Source organism: Cuculus canorus, chromosome 6 (genome assembly GCF_017976375.1).
Source record: "Cuculus canorus isolate bCucCan1 chromosome 6, bCucCan1.pri, whole genome shotgun sequence".
NCBI classification, from domain to species: Eukaryota; Metazoa; Chordata; class Aves; order Cuculiformes; family Cuculidae; genus Cuculus; species Cuculus canorus.
Window position 1 is genome coordinate 40,249,217 of NC_071406.1, and position 20,268 is coordinate 40,269,484.

A 20,268-nucleotide genomic window follows, 5' to 3' on the forward strand; every position below is an offset into this window, starting at 1 on the left:
TTAAACAAATAAACCACTAAACTACTCTATTAGCCATTTCTGAAGCAAGTATATAATATTTTAGAATCGGAGAATTATTTGGGTTGGAAGGGACCTCAAAGCCCATCCAGTTCCAACCCCTTGCCATGGGCAGGGACACCTCCCACTGGATCAGGTTGGTCCAAGCCCCATCCAACCTGGCCTTGAACACCTCCAGGGATGGGGCAGCCACAGCTTCTCTGGGCAACCTGGGCCAGGGCCTCCCCACCCTCATTGTCTCGAATTTCTTCCTAATGTCTAATCTAAATCTAATTTTAAAAGAAGCAATTCAACCTGTGATTTTAAATACCTGGATTCCCCTTATTTGCCATACCGCACTTTTCCTCTTCTCCTCAGCATTCCTCAAAGAGTAAATCCAGCTGCAGTAACCACTTACTGCCTCGCAAATGGAATTCTGTCAAGCTTAGCACATTAAAGAGAAGAGTAGAAGTGTGCTGTTTCTATATATAATGTGGCTATCTGGCACACAGAATGTCTGATTAATATGGCCTGCGTGACGCTGAATGCAAGTTCACCTGGGTAGGCGAAAGACGGAGGTCTTCCTTTGGACATCTTTGAGAACATTATACTGAGCTTCAGTCATTTGGAAGTAACAGGAGTGCATATAAACCAGAAATACAAAGAGGATCCAGTCTTTAGAACGACTCATCACGCAGACCACTTATACTTCGTTATTTATTTTCTTCAAGCCAACAAAGGCCCTTCTTAAACCAAAGCAGTAGCAATAAAGATTTGGTTATGTAAGCAGACAAAATAATCCAGGAGTCAAGTTATACCCCACACAGGGTTACCCTCAACATAAGAAGGATATGGAGCTGTTGGAATGGGTCCAGAGGAGGGCTACAAGAATGACCTGAAGGATGGAGCACCTCCCATATGAGGACAGCTGAGAGAGTTAGGGTTGTTCAGCCTGGAGAAGAGAAGGCTCCAAAGAGACCTTACAGTGACGTTCCAGTACCTGAAGGGACTACAGGAAAGCTGGGGAGGGACTTTTTTACAAAGGCATGGAGTGATAGGGTGAGGGGCAATGGCTATAAACTGAAGAGGGGCAGATTTAGACTAGACAGAAGGAGGAATTTCTTCACCATGCGGGTGGTGAGGCACTGGAACAGGTTGCCCAGGGAAGTCATGGCTGCCCCATCCCTGGAGGTGTTCAAGGCCAGGTTGGATGGTGCCTTGGGCACCCTGATCCAGTGAGAAGTGTCCCTGCCCATGGCAGGGGGGTTGGAACTGTATGATCTTTAATGTCCCTTCCAACACAAACTATTCTATGATTCTATGATCCGTCTGCTACCTTAGGCTGCAGCATCAGATCTCGTCAGCATCAGCATCAAAGCTTTCCCTTAAGTGGCATTTGCTTCCTTCTCCTCTCCTTCTCTTTTTTAAAACAACATACCTAAAAACACATTCAAGAAACCTTCATGCATGTATTAAGAGAAGATTGTGGGGTTTATCCTACACAGAAATAAAAACCCACCATTGCCGTGACGCAGTCTGTAAGAGGTCGCAGGCCTGCCTAAGATGACACTTGGATTTGCAAGGCTGCTAGACAGCACCTCCCTGCCACTGCCCACGGCGTACATTCTTGGAACATCCTCAAGTTAATGTCAAAAAATTCAACTGAAATGTATTTTTGTACCGACTACGCTTTAGCAGGCGCCTCTCCAGCATCTGGTAGCACTGCCCACTCAGCACAGCACAGTTTCTCCACATCTCAGGTGCTGCACAGCCTGTTCTCCCAAAGAAAACACTTGGCAGTGTTCAAGTCAGCCTTATTTTCCCAGACTGCACACGCTCAGTCATATGGATACTGCACTTACAGTTGGTATCAGCACTATTTAAACTGCTAGGGATTCAAAATAATTATTATATTATCTCTACCGAGCACTCGTGGCAACAGTTTTGATCCTCAGTCCTACAACTCATCACCAGCAACAGGAAAATGAGTGTGTTGCGATACCTAATGTAAGATGCCACGGTAAGACGGATGTGCAGAGCCTACCTCCAGAAAATATTATAGATAAATATATATATATTTGTTAAAACAAGGGATAATGCTACAGAAACCACTCAAAACTGTGGGTACTCAGTACTGCACAGACCATCCTTTCAAAAAGGACAAGTTTTCAGTAGTGAAAAAGTTTTCATATGCACTCAGTGGCACTTTTCTAACCCAGCCATTCATTTGAAAAGAGACATTCTATTCCTTCTCCATCATTTAAGAACCTTTTGTCCTGCAAAGGGCTGACCTCAACTTCAGGATGTAAAAAAAAACCCAAAAGTACTTACCTGCAAGCTGTAATTTATAAACAGGAGTTAAAAACATAATCATTCAAGTTGATCAACTCTGAAGAAAGGGTTCAGTCTACGCTTGCACAGCACTTTCAATAAGTAAGAAACATCTACAATGACATAAATCTAATACACAAAATTATTTCCTCACACCTCGTAGGTACACTTCTATTTTCTGCCACAAAAAATCGGGAAATCAGATCACTTCAAATCATGTTAATAATAATAATATTAATAATGATGATTTCCCTCTAGTTTGCTCTTGTGAGATCCCACCTGGAGCCAATGATAATAATATCCACATTCCTACCTCGCTTCAAGCAAATGAAAGACAACAGATTCTTACACGTAATGCTAATATGCAAAACTGGAGATTACCCTTATTGCACCTTTCCATGGGTGGAATGTTCTCATCCACAAGCAGATTTAATCAAATTTAGCTCATTAGAATGATTAGAATTAACAAAGTAATCTGGCAATAGACTATTTTACTGTGTTTACAACGTGATCTTTTATTGGACTACAGTAGAAGGGTCATAAGTTGCACAACACTGTTTTTCATTACTTCTTGAACTCCACTGACTTTATATGAGATTTAAAAAAAGACCTGGAGTCACTGTAAGTACTGGAGAAGAGCAGAAGTCTCATATATAAATTGTGTGAAGGACACTACAAGAGACCTCACCAGAGGAGAACGGTTTTGGTTTATATACAAGACATACGTATGATTTTACCATATTCAAGAGAACTACTGTAAAACTACCATTTGTTTTCATGCCACCTACTACTTTACACTTCAGTCAAGCTCTGGACCACTTGTAACCTGTGTGCAGAAAACGTTTGAGGACAGCAAGGTGGGAGAGAGTCACAAGTGATTCTTCCCAATCGTCCCACTTTCCTGCAGAGAGGCTGCACTTCTGATTACTTGAATCTTCTAATGACCCGCCATTCTCCCTCAGGCTACCTATATTCCAATGGAAGAGGCAGGACACAGCAAATACAACCTGAAATCCTTCATCTGTAACATCAACCAACGCAACGCCAAAATCTGCCTGAGCAAATCCAATTTAAGGAAAAGCACTGATATCCAGAGAAACCATCTAAATAAAAGCCTGGGAAGCTTGCCTTTTCTTGTTAGCTCAGCTGTACGCTGCAGAGCACGGATAACAGCTTCTGCCGCATCACGCTTCACCAGATCTTCTGTCCTTCAAGCACAAACATCAAACTTCAAACGTTTAGTAACAGCATTCTAACCGTGTCTCTTCAGGCGAGGAGCCAAGTTCTACACTCAGTTTGCAGAAAAAGCACACAGAGGAAACTTCACAGAGAAAATGGGTTTGCAAATTCACGCTTCTCAAGGAATTTTAAGAGACCTGTTAAAAATAACTTTAAAAGATCTCAAAATCACACTATCCTCCATATCTCCCCATTATAACCACATAAAATATGCTTTAGCTACAAGATACTCTTACCTGGCTGGGGGATGGGAGTCACCCTCTTATGCTTGCTATCATTCCACAACCCATTCACTCATGGGAAGAAGAATTCCCAGAGAGAGCCAGGACACGTCAAGACAACTTGCCCCGACAGAGACGGCACTGAGCAACCCATCAGCTCGGATTAAAGCTAAAAAAACAGCGTTGTTTAAGAAATGATTGGACAGCTTTTGTGTGGGGGTGGCACAGGATTAATGTTATCCAAACTGGGTCTGAGCTGTAATGGATTACCTGGAGAACGTGTTGTCCTAGCCCTTCCTAACAAGTGAGTTCAGTGTGGAATGCACTGCCAGATTGCACACACCTCACCCAGCTGTAAAGTGAAAACGACCTTCACAGCTATTTAGCACAGTCCTGGACACCAAGGAATGCCAGCGGGGCAAGGGAGAGGATCCTCCCTCTCTGCTCTGGTGAAGTCCTACCTGGAGGCCTGTGTCCAGTTCTGGAATCCCCAACATGTTAAGGACATGGAACTGGTGGAATGGGTCCAGAGGAGGCCATGAAGATGATCCGAGGGATGGAGAACCTCTGCTATGAGGACAGGCTGAGAGAGTTGGGGTTGTTCAGCCTGGAGAAGAGAAGGCTCCGGGGAGATCTTAGAGCAGCTTCCAGTACTGAAAGGGGCTCCAGGAAAGCTGAGGAGGGGCTTTTTACAAAAGCATGGAGTGATAGGACGAGGGGGAATTGCTTTAAACTAGAAGGGGGAAGATTTAGATTAGACATTAGAAAGAAATTCTTCACGCTGAGGGTGTTGAGGCCCTGGCCCAGGTTGCCCAGGGAAGTGGCAGCTGCCCCATCACTGGAGGTGTTCAAGGCCAGGTTGGATGGAGCTTTGAGCAGCCTGGTCCAGTGGGAGGCGTCCCTGTTCAGTGTGTTGGAACTGGATGATCTTTAAGCTCCCTTCCAACCCAAACCGTTCTATGATTCTATATCAACAGCGTTAAGATACACAGCAGCAGTTCTCCCTGGTCAGGGCTGTTCTTTGCTTGCTCCCTTTTCTCCTAACAGCTCTCACCACCCAGCAGACACAATTACCACTTTTATGTTCAGTCTCACGTTCTATTTAACACTCAAATAATTGTGTCGATTGGACAGTTTAATGTCAGAAAGAGCTGTGATTGAAAAATGACAGGTAACAAGTGGTGAGAGAATGGGATAAACCAGAGCAACTGCTCAGCCCTTTGGGAACCACATTTCATCAGAGGGAATTGGAACAAACACTCAAGTCCCTTAAGGTTTACTGCCAGCTCCTGAGGTGCTACAAGTAGTCCTAGAAATGTTGTACATGAGGTTTTATACTGATCATTTCATTCAGAGAACCATAGAATCATTTGCATTGGAAGGTACCATGAAGGTCATCCCTGGAGGGAGCAGACACATCTTCAACCAGATCAGGTTGCTCAGAGCACCAGGCCTTGTATCTAAGGCATTAGACTATTTTTTTTTTGGCACACTACATTCATTTTACAGTAAGAAGACGAAGAGCAGACCTGTTACACCAGCAGCGCAGCTTGCAGACCTCAGACCAGCAACTCCAGGTAGCGCAGATCTCAACAAGAGCCTCAGTTCTGTGTTAACAGCTTCAACCCTCCCAAAAATAGGATAGAGGACAGACTGCTGTAAGAGCATCGCTCACTACAAACCCATCAATCTTTGTTTTCTCTTGCTAAATGTGTAGTTTGCTTGGTTAGACCACAAATGCTGGGTTACCAGATGCCTTTCTGCTCGCCTGAAGACTGTTGTTAAACCTGACAGGGTGTATTTATTCCATTGGTGATACAAAAGCATTTCACTAGTGCACTAGAGAACCTTTCTTCACTTGCTCTCATTCACCAAATCAAGATTTCCCCCCCCCAGGGTAATTAGACAAGAATGTACAAATATTACTAAAAACACTACATAACCCCCAATAAATAAATCCACATATACCACCATTATCCCTTGTATCCACACACAAGCAGACAGTTTCCCAGAGCCCCTGGATTCCTCTGCAGTTCATGTAAAGGTTAGGTCACATCCGTGTTTCCATGCACTCATTTCACATGGGCAGATTTAAATTTCATATTTAATAGACAATGGAATAGCCTGACCTTCGGGTGTCACAAAAAAAAACGTCCCAAAAGCCCACTTCAATTTTCAACAGATGTTGATTCAGCGTATTTGTCAATGCAAATCCTCTCAGAGCTCAGCAACACATTCAGTAAAGGAAGAAAATCACAACCAGCGCGTGCACACACACATTTCATGTGGGAGAAGGGATATTTTAAATAAAACAGCTTATGGGAAACACGCAGCTGCACAGCGAAGCAAAGGGGCTGCACACCATTAAAATTTAAACTGATTTATTTTCTAAAAACACAAAGTCACATCTATTATTTCCCGAGCAATTGAAAGATCTTCAAGTTTGCAATCAGAGGGAAATGAGAAGCGATTAGACAAATAAAAACCAATCGGCTGTTATCTTCTACTGCCCGCAGCCAGCAAAAGCAAATACGATGCCACATTTCCACATGAAGACTGGAATACATTGGCACCAGCATAAACAGCCATGTCTGAAATACCTCAATCAAAAGCCATGTGTGTTTTAAAAGGGAAAAAATGTGAAGCTACAAGAGTCCGATAGGAGCCCAGAGATTTTTCCGCATGTGTAACACACCAAGAGCCTTTCCTTGCTCTCCTGTCATCCTAGTATGTCAGCTGATAAACGCTCCATAATTAGAAGACCCAAGAGGGGATGCCTGAAATCCATCTGACCCGAGGGAATGAGTTTAAAAACCTGACCCAGCTTTTAGCGTGCCAGATGCTCCTGGATTCCGTGGCTGTCTACTGGAAGAGGCTGGCAAACGCAGACAGAAGACACAGGCTCAACTAAATTCGGTATTTGAACGTGGGATTAGCGAAAGGCTATTTTGGGACGTAGGAAGTACTCAAAAAAGGAAGGCAAAGAAAAAGAGATATTAAATTTAAATCAGATACTGGTGAAGGGAAAGGGGATAAGATATGCAAGAGCAGAGACCAAGAGGGAAGAAACATTGTTCTTTTAAATTCTGTATGCAGAGCTTTGCACTGGAAGCACTGGTGGGATTGGGAGAACGGTCTGCACAGTGTGCAGTAAGACTGCTCAGACAGAGGCACCGGCACCTCACTGCAGGCAATATTAAAACTCAAGCCCCTGACCGACCAGCTAAACCAGTAAACACACAAATAACCCGCTTTTGTGGAACTCGCTTCCAGTAAGCTTTTACATTCCAGGAAGGATAAATCAATGTGACACTGATTATATCTAAAAACTGTAGGTAATGATATTATGGTAAGAAAAAAACAACTCTGAGAATCTATTTTTGATTAGCCAGAAGCAGCTGGAGATAGCATCTTGCTTGTTTCTTAGTTTGAATACAAATTGAACAATCCACTCTCATTCACATAAACCTTCTGACAGCTAAGCGGAAAGAAAAACGTTGCTCTGAAAGTTAACTATCATTTTTGCATTTCTTCACGGGCCAACAATAACAAGCACTGCCCCGCCTAATCACCAGGTATTAAAAATAGGAACACAGCAGTGGTGAGGCACCTGGCAATTTTGGTTTTCCGAAGGCTCTGATTTCTTGTACAGCAACACAGAACCATAGAGTGCTTTGGGTTGGACACAGGTCATCCAGTCCAACCCTCCTGCAGGAGCAGGGACATCTTTAGCCACATCAGGTTGCTCAAAGCCACATCCAACCTGACCTTGAATGTTTCCAGGGATGGGGCTTCCCCTACTTCTCCAGGCACTGGGTCAGTGCCTCACTACTCTGACTGTAAAAAATTTCTTTCTCACATCCAGCCTAAATCTCCCCTCCCCTAGTTTAAAACCATTACTTCTCGTCCTGTCACAACAGCCCTTGTTAAAAAGCCCCTCCCCAGCTTTCCTGGAGCCCCTTTCAGTACAGGAAGCTGCTCTAAGGTCTCCCCGCAGTCTTCTCTTCTCCAACTCTCATCCAGCAGCTCTCAGGGCAGTAACCTGGCACTTTGGGGACCTGTCCTTCTCCACTAACCCATAGGGGCCAGAGAGGCACAGCCCCCTCTGTCCCAGCACCCCAAGACAATCTACAATACAAAAGTGAAATCTAAACATTTTCCCTTAGAGCTCAGGAGCTCACACAGCACCGAAGAACTTAACAGCACTCAGCATTTTTGCAAGTGCAGTGCCAGGATTAAGCTGTATCATAAAAGAAACCCTCATTTTGCACAAAAACAAGCAACGTATAGGAAGAAGACAGTTGTGATGAATGCACAAGGAGCAAGAAGCAAGAGGGAACAAAGAGACTTCCTTATCATATCCAAAACTGGAACGCAGCTCGGATTTGGCAACATCAGATCACTTTCCCTGCTCGCTGCCTCCAGCTCAGCTCTTAAATGCTGCAGTAGTATTTAGGTGGATAAAACCAGAGCCCACACCAAGCTGCTGGCTCGCAGGCTGCAGGCATGTGCAACTGAACAAATCCCTCTCTCTTCAGATCACATCCAGGGTGTTTTACTGAAAGGACAGCACAAAGCATCGGCTTTCCAGGTCTAGGTCAGAAATTGTTAATGAGCAATTAGCTCAGACAGTCATTTTTTATTAGCACCAAACAATATCTTAAGTCCCTAAATTAGTTATTTCAATCTATTTGGTGGAGCTTCCAAGTCAGTATGAGTCACTCAAGGTTTCAGATGACAGTCGCACCATTTACATGCAATGATACTCAGTACCCAAAACATCCACCTCTCTTTAACCCAGAAACAGCTAGTTTTGTTACAAGTTCTATTTTTTTTTTAATGTCTGACAATAAACCAAACATTTTTCAGAGGATTTGAGAACCACCTCCCCTTCAGAACCCCACACCCCAAAGGGATACAAGCTGTATAGGAAATTCACTTACAGGAGAACATGGCACACTGATGGATGAATGGACAGAACGGGACAGCAGGCTGGATGCTGATGCACAAGTCAAATCTGTCTTGGGGAGATGCTGTTACAGAGACACACTCCCTTCCACCCAGTTTTTGGTTTCGGCATAGATCCTGTCCCAAACCAGGTAACTCTTAGTTTTGGAAACAGGGTAAGAGTTAGCTTGTGTCTTCTCCTTTCTCCATGCCCAAACCTCTCAGCCTGTTAGACCATAAAACGGCTCCTAGCTCTGCTCATCAGGAAATACCTCCCCCAAGCCTTGCCCTCCATGCTGCTTAGATCAGTTTGTTTAACAGCAGAATTGGAAATCCATCCAAATACGCATAGGAAATGGTGCAAAGGTCTAACCAGTGAGTACTCTAGGTAAGGACAACTGTCAAACCAGTACAGTGATCAGTCATGGCACATTCCTCCTCATGTGAAAGGATTCCTTCTGTGCTTTTTCCCAGCCCCTGAACACAGGACTGCTGTACGCTCTCTGTAGCCTCCAAAAATCAATACCTTTTCACAGCTGACCAGAACTTCCACATTTTCATAACATAAAATCATGTCACATGCTCATTCACCTACTTGAAGGCATTACACTCTGAAAGCGTCACACAGCAACTGGACCAGCTCTTCCTAGGCAACTAAAACCTTCAAGTTCCTACCGGTGAAGTATTGCCTCACTTAGTACTTATTATGCCACACTAAGCTTTAATTTCAACAGTTAAAGTTTCTACAACCAGGCCTTTGAGAGCTGCCTGTCATTTCTTGCTGCCTCCCAGCAACACTGATGGTTCTCCAGCCTCAAAATATCCAAGACTACCTGCAAGTGAGTTCTGGCACACGAGATTCCTCACTTTAAGAGGTTGCACTCCTTGCAGGGCAGAGGATGAAGAAGCTTACAACAGCTCTTCACCAACAGCAATTTAACTTACAGCATTGTATTTTTAAGAGTTTAAAACAAAATTACAGGCAAAGATGTCAGGTTGGAATCCGGTGACCGCAGTAACCTTGAACTGCAGTGACCTAAACCACAACACCTCACCCTTGCTACCCATGGTATGAAAAATGCGTTCATCAGGAATCGGCCAACACTAACTTGCAAGACTGAAGACCAAGCCTACCCACGTGGATGCTTTAAAATATATATTTTTTGCCTATATTCTCATTTCAACACACATAGAGTTATTTTCCCAGCTTTAACTGGGAAAGTTCTACAGCTCCTTCTTGGTCTCCAGCTGAAGCAAGGTGAAGGAAGAGTGCCTTCAGAGTAGATGGTCAGATTCTTCCCATAAGAAGCCCTTAGGCACTCCCCTCATCCTTCCTGTGTGATGTAAGTCCAAACACTAGCTGGTTTTCTACCATGTGTAAGGCCAGTTATTCATCCCTAGCAGAAGCAGGGTGATGAGCAAGAGCACCAGATAACACCAGAAGCAGAGAAAGCCCCACGACAAAATGACCACGCATTTTCCCTTCCCAGAAGTATCTCCAGTATTTCAAAGAGGACTCTCTCAGCCACATTTACGACTATCTGAAGGAAAATCTGGCTTCCTGCAGTTCCCTTCCCCTCCCCCCCATTCCAATGGGTGACTTCTCCCCCAAAAAGTATTTCAACACAAGCGAGACAACAGCTGATATTTCAGAGCTGCTATTTTAAGGTTTGTCTATGAGTGCTTATGCCTAGCTAGACAGATTCTCTGCTCCTGGCAACCTGCTGACTTGACAGGAGGGACAAATACCTTATTCCACAAGCCCAAAACGCAACGTGGATTATGCTTCTTTCAACCAAAGGATGGAAAAACACCCGAACAGTGCTGAAAGCCTTGCAAGTACACTTCAGCGCCAACTTTATTCAGCAACAGGCCTGGAAAAACATCCTTCTAGATGAGGTAATGATTAGTATTACATCCTGCAGACAAGCTCAGCATCTGGGCTTGCAAAGAAAAAGGCTGGGCTACCCACGTTGTTAATCCTAACAGTAGTCTCTTGCTCGACTGAAATAGGAATCACGGTTCCTAAACAGCTGTTTCCTCGGACAGCAAGAGAACAGCTGAAGAGGACTCAAGCCAGGCACGGACACAAAAAACAGACAACTAATTATTTGAAGTTACAATAGGTGTACTGGGAGGCAGATTGTGCACTGGGAGACTGGCTACAATCACCCACTAAACTAAAACGAGATGGGTCTTAAGATTTTTGTCTCGCCTCAAACCGTGCAAAGCTGCTTCTTCACACATTTCCTTTGGGAAAGATTATAAGTGATGTCAATGCCATTTGTTGGCTATTTAGACATAAAATATCAGGAAAAATGAGTGTTCAGCTTGGAGAAGAGAAGATTCCAAGGAGACTTTATTGTAGTATTTCAATACTTATATGGGGCTTATAAGAAAGATGGAGAAAAACTTTTCAGCAGGGCTTGTAGCAATAGGACAATGGGTGATGGTTTTAAACTAAAAGAGAAGTTCACACTAGATATTAGTCTATATTATTATCATGGTGAGGATGGTCCAACACAGGCACAGGTTGCCCAGGGAGGTTGTAGATGCCCCATCCCTGGAAACATTCACGAACAGGTTGGATGGGGCTCTGAGCAACCTGATTAGATTGAAGATGTCCATGCTCACTGCAGGAGGGTTGGACTGGATGGCCTGTAAAAGTCCCTTCCAACCCAAACCATTCTATGAGTCTATGATTCTAAGTAGAGAACATTTGCTACATAAAATCATCTCGGTTTTGGAACAAGTCTCTGCACCCTACAGGCAAGCACTGCCTACAAAGTTCTCCTTCCTATATTTAGGTCAACCAGGCTGAGTCAAGCCCTCCATGAGCACCCCCTGCCTTCATTAACTTTCTATTCTAGAAGAGAGACCTACAGCCAGGCATGCTATTCCAGATCATTTGTTCTCTTGGGCTGATACATCGGCAGTCGCAAAGGCAGAAAGTAATGAAATGAAAGCCAAGTAAAAACCACGGGTGCTACATAAAATGGACTATCTAAAAAGCCTTCTTTTGAATATTTATCTGGCTTATAAAGGTCCTTGTGCACCTTTAATGCCAAATACTGCTCAAAAAAAGTCCCACCACTACACTAACAAGGCACACAGACGGTGTCCCTGCCCACGGCAGGGGGCTGGGACTGGATGGTCTTTAAGGTCCCTTCCAACCCAAACCATTCTACGATTACCTAGTAAATCCTTAGGAAATACACTGCTTTAAATGTTCTGGTTTGCATAACAGTTCAATAAAGTTTGCGTGGCTTGTGCTCCCATACACAAATATCCATCCCACTTGTGTGCGCTTCGATTTTTGCCAAATTGTTTTCTTCACTACTTATGCAGGTGATCCAAATTATGGTTATGATTTAGATGTTGTATAAATCAGAGTGTTCTCCTCCAAATTAGGGCCTCAAATCCAAAGCCAGGCCTTTAAATTCATCTCTTCACTCATTCTGAAATTCCAATTTAGGCTTCTGAAATCACATAGTGACTTCTTACTGTAACCAGTGAAGCCGGCTGGTTTCACCTGCTTTTGAGCTATTTCTAATCAGCTACACTTTCTGCTCCTTCGTAAGAGTGTAACACCATAATTTTTGAACCACTAAGAATGTAAGTCAATGCCCAAACTAAAAACTTGAGTTTGTGGACTGTAAATTTGATTATTTCACTGATCACGCTGGTTATTTAAAAAATAATTATGTATGTATCTAAATACGTAAGTGACAGTTCTTGAAACTTTGGAACCAGCACACAATGTACGAAGAGTGAAGAAGCAACCCTCACGCCATGACCTTATTCACTATTAAAAATAAAGTTATGTTCCTTGAATTACTGCCCTCACAACACTTGCTAAGGAGTTCTGCTCTGTAAATCGCTGGATGAAAAAGAGAAGATTTCTAACATAGAGATTACATACAGCAGGATTTTTTCTCTAAGCAGTACAAAACACGTCTGTTTGCAAAACGTCAGCAAAACAAGGTGTAAATGACTTTCCTAAAAAAAACACAAGCAGTTTACCACGACCTTGTTCTTCCTCATTCGAGGAAATAAAAGCCAGTAACGAATATTCTTTGCTCAGAAGAGAAATATCTCATTTCCACAGATGGCAGCTCCTCAAGTCTTCCTGCTCAAGTAACACTGAGCTATTACTGTGGCTAGCAAAGAGCAGAGTGGAAGTCAGGAAAAGCAGTATATTCATAGAATCATAGAATGCTTTAGGCTGGGAGGGACCTTAATGCCCACCCAGTTCCAACCTCCTGCCATGGGCACCTCCCACTGGATCAGGCTGCTCCAAGCCTCATCCAACCTGGCCTTGGACAACACCAGGGATGAGGCAGCCACAACTTCTCTGGGCATCTTGGGCCAGTGTCACCACCCTCATCGTGAAGAAATTCTTCCTAATGTCTAATCTAAATCTTCCCCTTCTCTTCCCCTGTCTAGATTCCACTAGAAATAACGTCTCAGGTTATCACATCAAACCCATCCAACTCAAGCAGGAGGCCAGTCTAGGTAAAGGTTTAGCAGCCCAGGACTTTGCCTTCCTGAATGACGCATGCACCAGCTCAAGAGAATGGACAGATGACTGCCTGGTACGCACAGGTGATTACTGCTGGCACAGACCTCCAGGAGTATCAAACTGCTAGATTTTGCAACCACTGCTGGCATGTATTCACAGAGAGGAATAAAATAGCCCAAAAGTTTCCATTGACCTAAACACACAATAATCTACTGCCTTCAACACCAGCCTGGAAGTGGAGAAGCCTATCGCTGATCAGCTCCGCTTTCATCTGCAAGAGCCGATACCTGGAAAAAAAAACCACCTCAGCAACACAAGCTAAGTGTGTGCGCAGCAAATCCAGAGTGGCAGCCAAATGTGTCCATTGGACACTCAGAACAACAAGTGCTTCCTTTAACTATATTTACACATTTGCCATCCATTTAATTAGCATTAATGGAAGTCAGAAACTCAACAGCTGGATTTCATGGCACAGTACCATTCTTCTCTGATAGGCAGGTGATTTATAGGAATTGCTCCTTTCACCTCAACTCTAGACAAGGTGCTCTGCTTGCAGCTCATCTAGCTCAGAAACTGCCTCAAATATTAAAAAGCTTACTACAGCTGCTGATGTTACTAATACTGCTACTAAAACCCGTCACTACAGTCTGCTTCACTTTTACAGTTTCCTTCCGCTTGCTCAGTGACTTCCTCCAAGAGCGTTCCCACATCCCGTGGGGCGAGGGCTGTCTTCTCCACTGCACAAGGCTCTGCCGGTCTACGTGAGACTGCACATACACAGTAAGACGTCCTAGTTGCAAATTCCATAAAGATATATGCTCCAAATGGCAGGAGATTAATAAGAGTCTTTACAAGCCTTAATGCATCCTTAGAGAAGCACACAGAATAGCAAGAGCTGTTGATTTTTCAGGATCTTCTGGCAATTCTGAAACACAATTGCAAAGGGTCATAGCAGAACAGTCCTTTTGGAGGAAATGCAAAAGGAGAGAAGATGCACTCATTTCAACTTATTCACAGAGATCCAAAGGTAAAAGCATCCCTGTAAATAAGTCTGGTTTGAGCACTCCAGGGCTCCCACCTGAACATGACAAAATGAGATCCTACTAACTTGCAAGCACCTGTGGTTTGCGAATAACAAAGGAAGACGAAAAGGAAAAGGAGTGAAAAATCTATGCACAAAAGCAACCTATCTACATTTCAGCTTTGCCTAAACACCTGCAAGGAAAGATGGAAGAGCCAAAACATCAGTAACCCTTGTAACCTTCTCAACATGAAGATTATTAGCATCTTTACTAGGAGGAGACAAAAAGCTTACTTTACAGTTTTAGGAGCACTTAAATCATATGGGAGGATTCCTCAGGGTTCCCTCGCATAGAAAACGGGTAGTTAACCAACAGAACAATTACAAGTATATAAACCCTGAGACAGAGTAACACAAAGAGTTAAAATAATATGGGAAAACGCTGAACCTTGAACTTGGCAGTTGACAGTTTTAGCACTCCAGGGAAAAGATTAAAGACATGCTTGTGTTGGGCTTTTTGACCAAATGGAGTTGTCCTTTAAACAATCCCTTCCCCCTGGAAAAAAAAAAATAAACCAAAAAGCAAACCAACATGGTATTTGATGCCTCAAACCACTTCACAATACAGTGACAAACAGTACACAGACTAAAGAAAAGTGACACCAGGAGAGAATCATGCAGCAGAGACCAACATCATAGGTGCTCTGTTACAGATTGATGTTTCCCTTGACCAAATGACAGCACAGACAGGACACAGCTGAGGAATTTAAACCCTCATCCTGAAGCCGTTCCTAAGATGTTATCATGACTCAAACTCCAAAAGACAGCACAACCACTCCCATTTGCTATCTTACATCCAGGACATGAGACGTTCTTGTCCTCCTACCTCAAACTCCATCACCAGGCGCTTTTCCATCCTGCCACAACAGCCTGGCCTCTAGCAATGCGTTATCCAAATCACTCACGCAGAAACCAGCCTACTGTATTCCAAAGATGCTACAAAGCACTTCAGAATGGTTGACAAGAGCAGTAAAGGCTTCTCAGGTCAGGGCTGCCCTTCGTAATACCATCCAAACTGCAAGATATCACAGCTGACTCTAACGCCTGGCTGCCACCAAAAATAAGCTGCATATGAGCATTCATCTGATCCTGCTGCAACGGTGATTCAGGAAAGGAAACCAGGAGACACCTGCATCTCTTCTGGAAGAGCAATTGATTTCGTAAGTCAGCTCAGGGCGAGACGAAGACAAAGCAGAGAGCAGACACACACAGCCCAGGCTGGGGGAAAACACTGGCCACCACTGGTGGTCCCATCAGCACAGAGACAGCTCAGAGACAGGGATTAGTAGACAGGTATGGTTGGACTCAACGACCTCACAGGTCTTTACCAACCAAACGATTCTATGAGACGGTGAAGAACAACCCCAGGGCCACTCATTCCGATCTCGAGTTAGGTTTCCCATCTCCCTGTTGTAGGTCTGCGAGAGGACGGATGCAGAACAAGCCTCCTGCAGCCTTATGGTTTACATTTTATCACTTGGATGTGCCTATGCAAGCCCGAATGCCCGTGCCCTGGGTCCTGATCACCAGCACAGCTGCAGAACAATCCTCTTGCAGCCTTCTGGCTCCCCAGTTCATCCCTTGGATGCCACCACACAAGCCAAATGCCCGTGCCCTGTGTCCTTGTCACCAACATAGCTGCAGAAAAAGCCTCATGCAGCTTTCTGATTTATGTTTTTTCCCTTGGATGTGCCCACACAAGCTGAGTGCCCATGTCCTAGGTTCCGGTCACCAGCACAGCTGCAGAACAAGCCTCTTGCAGCCTTCTGGCTCTTTATTTATCCCTTGGATGCTCCCACACCAGCCAAACGCCCATGTCCTGTGTCCGTGTCACCAGCACAGCCAGGACACAGTCCGTGTCCCCGACTAAACGGCTTGCAGGGAAGGGCTGGCACCACCATCCTTCTCCTCTCCCACTAACACATCAGCATCACCGAAACCACCAAGAATAATGTGGGGTTCATTCCCCTTTCACTGCCGCTGCCATGGAGAGACGGGAGTGGAAGAAGAGGGGAGAAGAAGATGAGGGGAGAGGAAGAAGGGGAAGGAGATGAAGGGAGACGGACAGGGATAAGAGATGGGGGAGACGGAGGAGGGATAGGAGATGATGGGGGAGACAGAGAAGGGATAGGAGATGATGGGGGAGACAGAGAAGGGATAGGAGATGGGGAAGACAGAGAAGGGATAGGAGATGGGGGAAGACGGAGAAGGGATAGGAGATGGGGGAAGACGGAGAAGGGATAGGAGATGGGGGAGACGGAGAAGGGATAGGAGATGGGGGAAGACGGAGAAGGGATAGGAGATGGGGGAAGACGGAGAAGGGATAGGAGATGGGGGAAGACGGAGGAGGGACAGGAGATGGGAGAGACGGAGAAGGGATAGGAGATCTGTGAGATGGAGAAGGGACAGGAGAAGGGTGAGATGGAGAAGGGACAGGAGATGGGGAGAGGGAGAAGGAAATAGACGGGGGAGAAGGAAATAGAGATGGGTGGAAAAGGAGAAGGGGGAAGGAGAAGGAAATGGGGGGAGAATGAGATGGGGGAGAATGAGATGGGGGAGAAGGAGTGGGGGAAGGAGAGAGGAGATGGGGAAGGAGAGAGGAGATGGGGAAGGAGAGAGAAGGAGATGGGAGGAAGAAGAGGGGGGAAGAGATGGGGGAAAGAGATAGGGGCAAGGAGAAGGGGAAGAAGGAGATGAGATGAAGGGAAAGAGAAGGAAAAGAGGATGAGGACGGTAAGAAGGAGAAAGGAGAAGGGGAAAGGGGGGGAAGGAGGAGAAGGAGAATGAGGGGGATAGCAGGGGGCGCCTCCCCGCCGCTCACCTCGCGGGCGATCTGGTTGAGCGCATCGTCCTCGGCCGTCAGGCGCTCGCGGTTCGGCAGCCGCTTCCTCCCGGCCCCCTGCGTCCCCATGGCTGTCCCCGCTCCCGCCCGGCCCCGCCGCCCCTCCAGCCCCGCCGGCTCCGCCAGCCGCCCCGGGGCCGCACGGCGCATGCGCTGCCCCCGCCCCTCCGGGCAGGGCGGGCCCCGCGGCCCTCAGCGCTGCGCCCGCCTCGCCACCCCCGTCCCGGGGCGGAGGGACGGAACCGCACCCCCAGGCGCCTCCCTGCCTTTGCCTCGCGCCCCTCGGCATCCCTGAGCACGGCTGGGCAGGGAGGGGTGCTCTCCATCGCACCCCATCCTCCTTAGCAGCCCCCTCAGTTGTGGTCACAGAATCACAGAATCACCGGGTTGGAAAGGACCCACTGGATCATCGAGTCCAACCATTCCTAACACTCCCTAAACCATGTCCCTCAGCACTTCATCCACCCGTTCCTTAAACACCTCCAGGGAAGGCGACTCGACCCCCTCCCTGGGCAGCTGTTCCAGTGCCCCATGACCCTTACTGTGAAGAATTTTTTTCTGATATCCAGCCTGACCCTCCCCTGACGGAGCTTCAGGCCATTCCCTCTTGTCCTGCCCTCTGTCCCTTGGGAGCAGAGCCCAGCTCCCTCCTCTCCACAACCTCCTTTCAGGCAGTTGTAGAGAGTAACAAGGTCTCAAATAAGGTCATTAGGGTGCCTGTCAGCTCCAGGCATTTGCCTCGCACCCCTCACCATCCCTGAACACGGCTGAGCAGGGAGGGATGCTCTCCATTGCACCCCATCCTCCTTAGCAGCCCCCCAGCCATAGTCACCATCTCCCTGCCTTTGCCTCGCACCCCTCGCCATCCCTGAACACAACTGAGCAGGGAGGAATGCTCTCCATCGCACTCCATCCTCCTTAGCAGCCCCCTCGATTGTGGTCATTAGGGTGCCCGTCAGCTCCAGACATTTGCCTCGCACCCCTTGCCATCCCTGAACACAACTGAGCAGGGAGGGATGCTCTCCATCACACCCCATCCTCCTTAGCAGCCCCCCCAGCCGCACACATAACGTTTCGGGTGCCCATTGGCTCCCTGCTTTTGCCTCTCAAGCCTCACCACCCCCAACACAGGTGGACGGGTTGGGCTGTGTGTCATTGCAGCCCATCCACCTCAGCAGCTCCTCAGCCATGGGCAGCATCTCCCTGTGTTTGTCTCACGCTCCTGGACACCTCCAAATGTATGTGTGTGCTGCACGTCATTGCACCCCGTCTTCGTCACGTCTCTCGCCACCCCGTGAATGCAGGGCAGGGTGAGCTACCCCTCATAGCGTCCCGTGCTCCTCAGTGACTCCCTCAGCCTTGGGAGGCTTCATCCCATGGCCACCCCACGCACCGTGCTGGCTGCCAACACGGGTGGGCAGAGCGAACTGCCCCCATCACATCCTGTCCTCCTCAGCGGTTCCTCAGCCATGGGCACCGTCTCCCTGTGTTTGCCTCAAACCCCACTCCCCACCCCATAACATGGGTGGGACAGGGCGGGCTGCTCACCATTGCACCCCGTCCTTCTCAGTGACTCCCTCAGCCGTGGACAATCTCTCCCCATGGCCACCTCATGTCCCTTCCCCCTCTCCCGGACACGGTTGGGCAGAGGATGCTGCATCCCTATTCCTCTCAGCAGCTCCTTAGTTGTGGGCAGACTCTCCCCCTTCATTCATATCACATCCCTCACCACCCCAAAATGTGGGTGAGCAGGGCAAGGTGTCTGCCATCTGTGCTCCTCAGCGGCTTTTGAGCTGTGAGCACCCTCTCCTCGTGGTCGCTTCGTACCACTCCCTATCCCTGACGTGAGTGGGCAGGGTGGGCTGCCCACCACCGCTCCCCATGCTCCTCAATGACTCCCTCAGCCGTGCGTAAACTCCCCCTGCGTTCACCTCTGATGTGAGGAGGAAGGGTGGGCTGCCCTTCTTGCACGTTGTCCTCTTCAGTGACCCCCAAAGGCAAGGGCAGCCTCTCTCCGCAGTCCCAGCTCTTCCATAACCTCCCTCCCGAGGCTTCTCCATAAAGCCGAAGAAAATACCCCTAAAATCAGGGGAACCTCACTGGCTGTGAGCCCGAGGGGGTTTGACTGCCACAAACACGGTGGGAGCAGAGCAGAAACCCATCTCCTCACGCCTTGAACCCTCACCCAGCCCCTGTGGGATCCCTTCAGCCGTTAATTTTCATGTTAAGTCTAAGTGGACGTGATTAATTCTAGCGTCAAATACTTCAGTGCTTAATTAATTCACATTGACAAGGAGCATGTATTCTCCGGGATTCTTGACACAGCCCTTGTAGCTCAATTCTCACAATAAAGTCTTAAATATTCCTTAAATAAAAGTCCCTCCCGTTCAGGACACAAAACACATCACACAGTCACCTGACAAGAAAAGGTCTGTGAAACTCACCCCTGTACGGACACAGAACAGCAACCTGCGGTTAATCTTTATGACTTGATTCTACCATCAATTACAACCTGGTAAAGGTGAAACGCAATGTCTGCCCATGCTGGTCAGCCCAGTGCTTATCTGCCAATTTTCATGTATAACAACCAAGATTTGGTTCATCCTGGAATTCAAAACTGCATCAAGCAGTTTAATATATCATCCCTTCCCATCAGAGAATAAAGCAATCGGTGGCTGTTTAAAGAAGAGAAAAAAGCAAACCCTGATTTTAGCAGGATCCCCTTGCCCAAGAGGGTATAGGTGCCTTCCACCAGTTCCAGGCGTGTACTTGTTCTTCAGAAACTGTTTAATTCTTATGTGTTGCTTTTTATACGAGTGACATCAAGGAACCTATTTACAGCTGGTGCCTGCACCAAAGGGATTGTCCCCATGGATGCCATCCAGAGGGACCTTGACAGGCTTGAGAGGTGGGACTGTGAGAAGCTCATGACGTTCAACAAGGCCAAGGGCAAGGTCCTGCACTGAGGCAATCCCAAGCACAACTACAGGCAGGGCGTAGAATGGACTGAGAGCAGCTCTGAAGAGGAGGACTTGGGAGTGCTGGTGGATGAGAAGATCAACATGCGCCTGCAGCCCAGAAAGCGAAC

General features: G+C 46.7%; 1 protein-coding gene across 14 annotated transcripts in view; it reads right to left on the bottom strand.

The window, feature by feature from the left end:
• The window catches only part of LRRFIP1 (LRR binding FLII interacting protein 1), a 132,924-nt gene extending 115,596 nt beyond the window's left edge, over window positions 1–17,328 (bottom strand). For 13 of the 14 annotated variants that reach the window (XR_008450504.1, XR_008450499.1, XR_008450497.1 and 10 more), the window contains exon 1: window positions 17,160–17,328. Coding sequence is in view for 2 of the 14 variants with exons in the window: in XM_054070440.1 (XP_053926415.1) it covers window positions 17,160–17,249 (90 nt within the window). In the remaining 12 variants the exon portion in view is untranslated. Of the gene's footprint in view, window positions 1–3,803; window positions 3,823–17,159 lie in introns of those variants that run through there. The other variant, XR_008450503.1, reaches the window with a different exon arrangement.
• Between the last annotated feature and the right edge of the window lie 2,940 nt (window positions 17,329–20,268).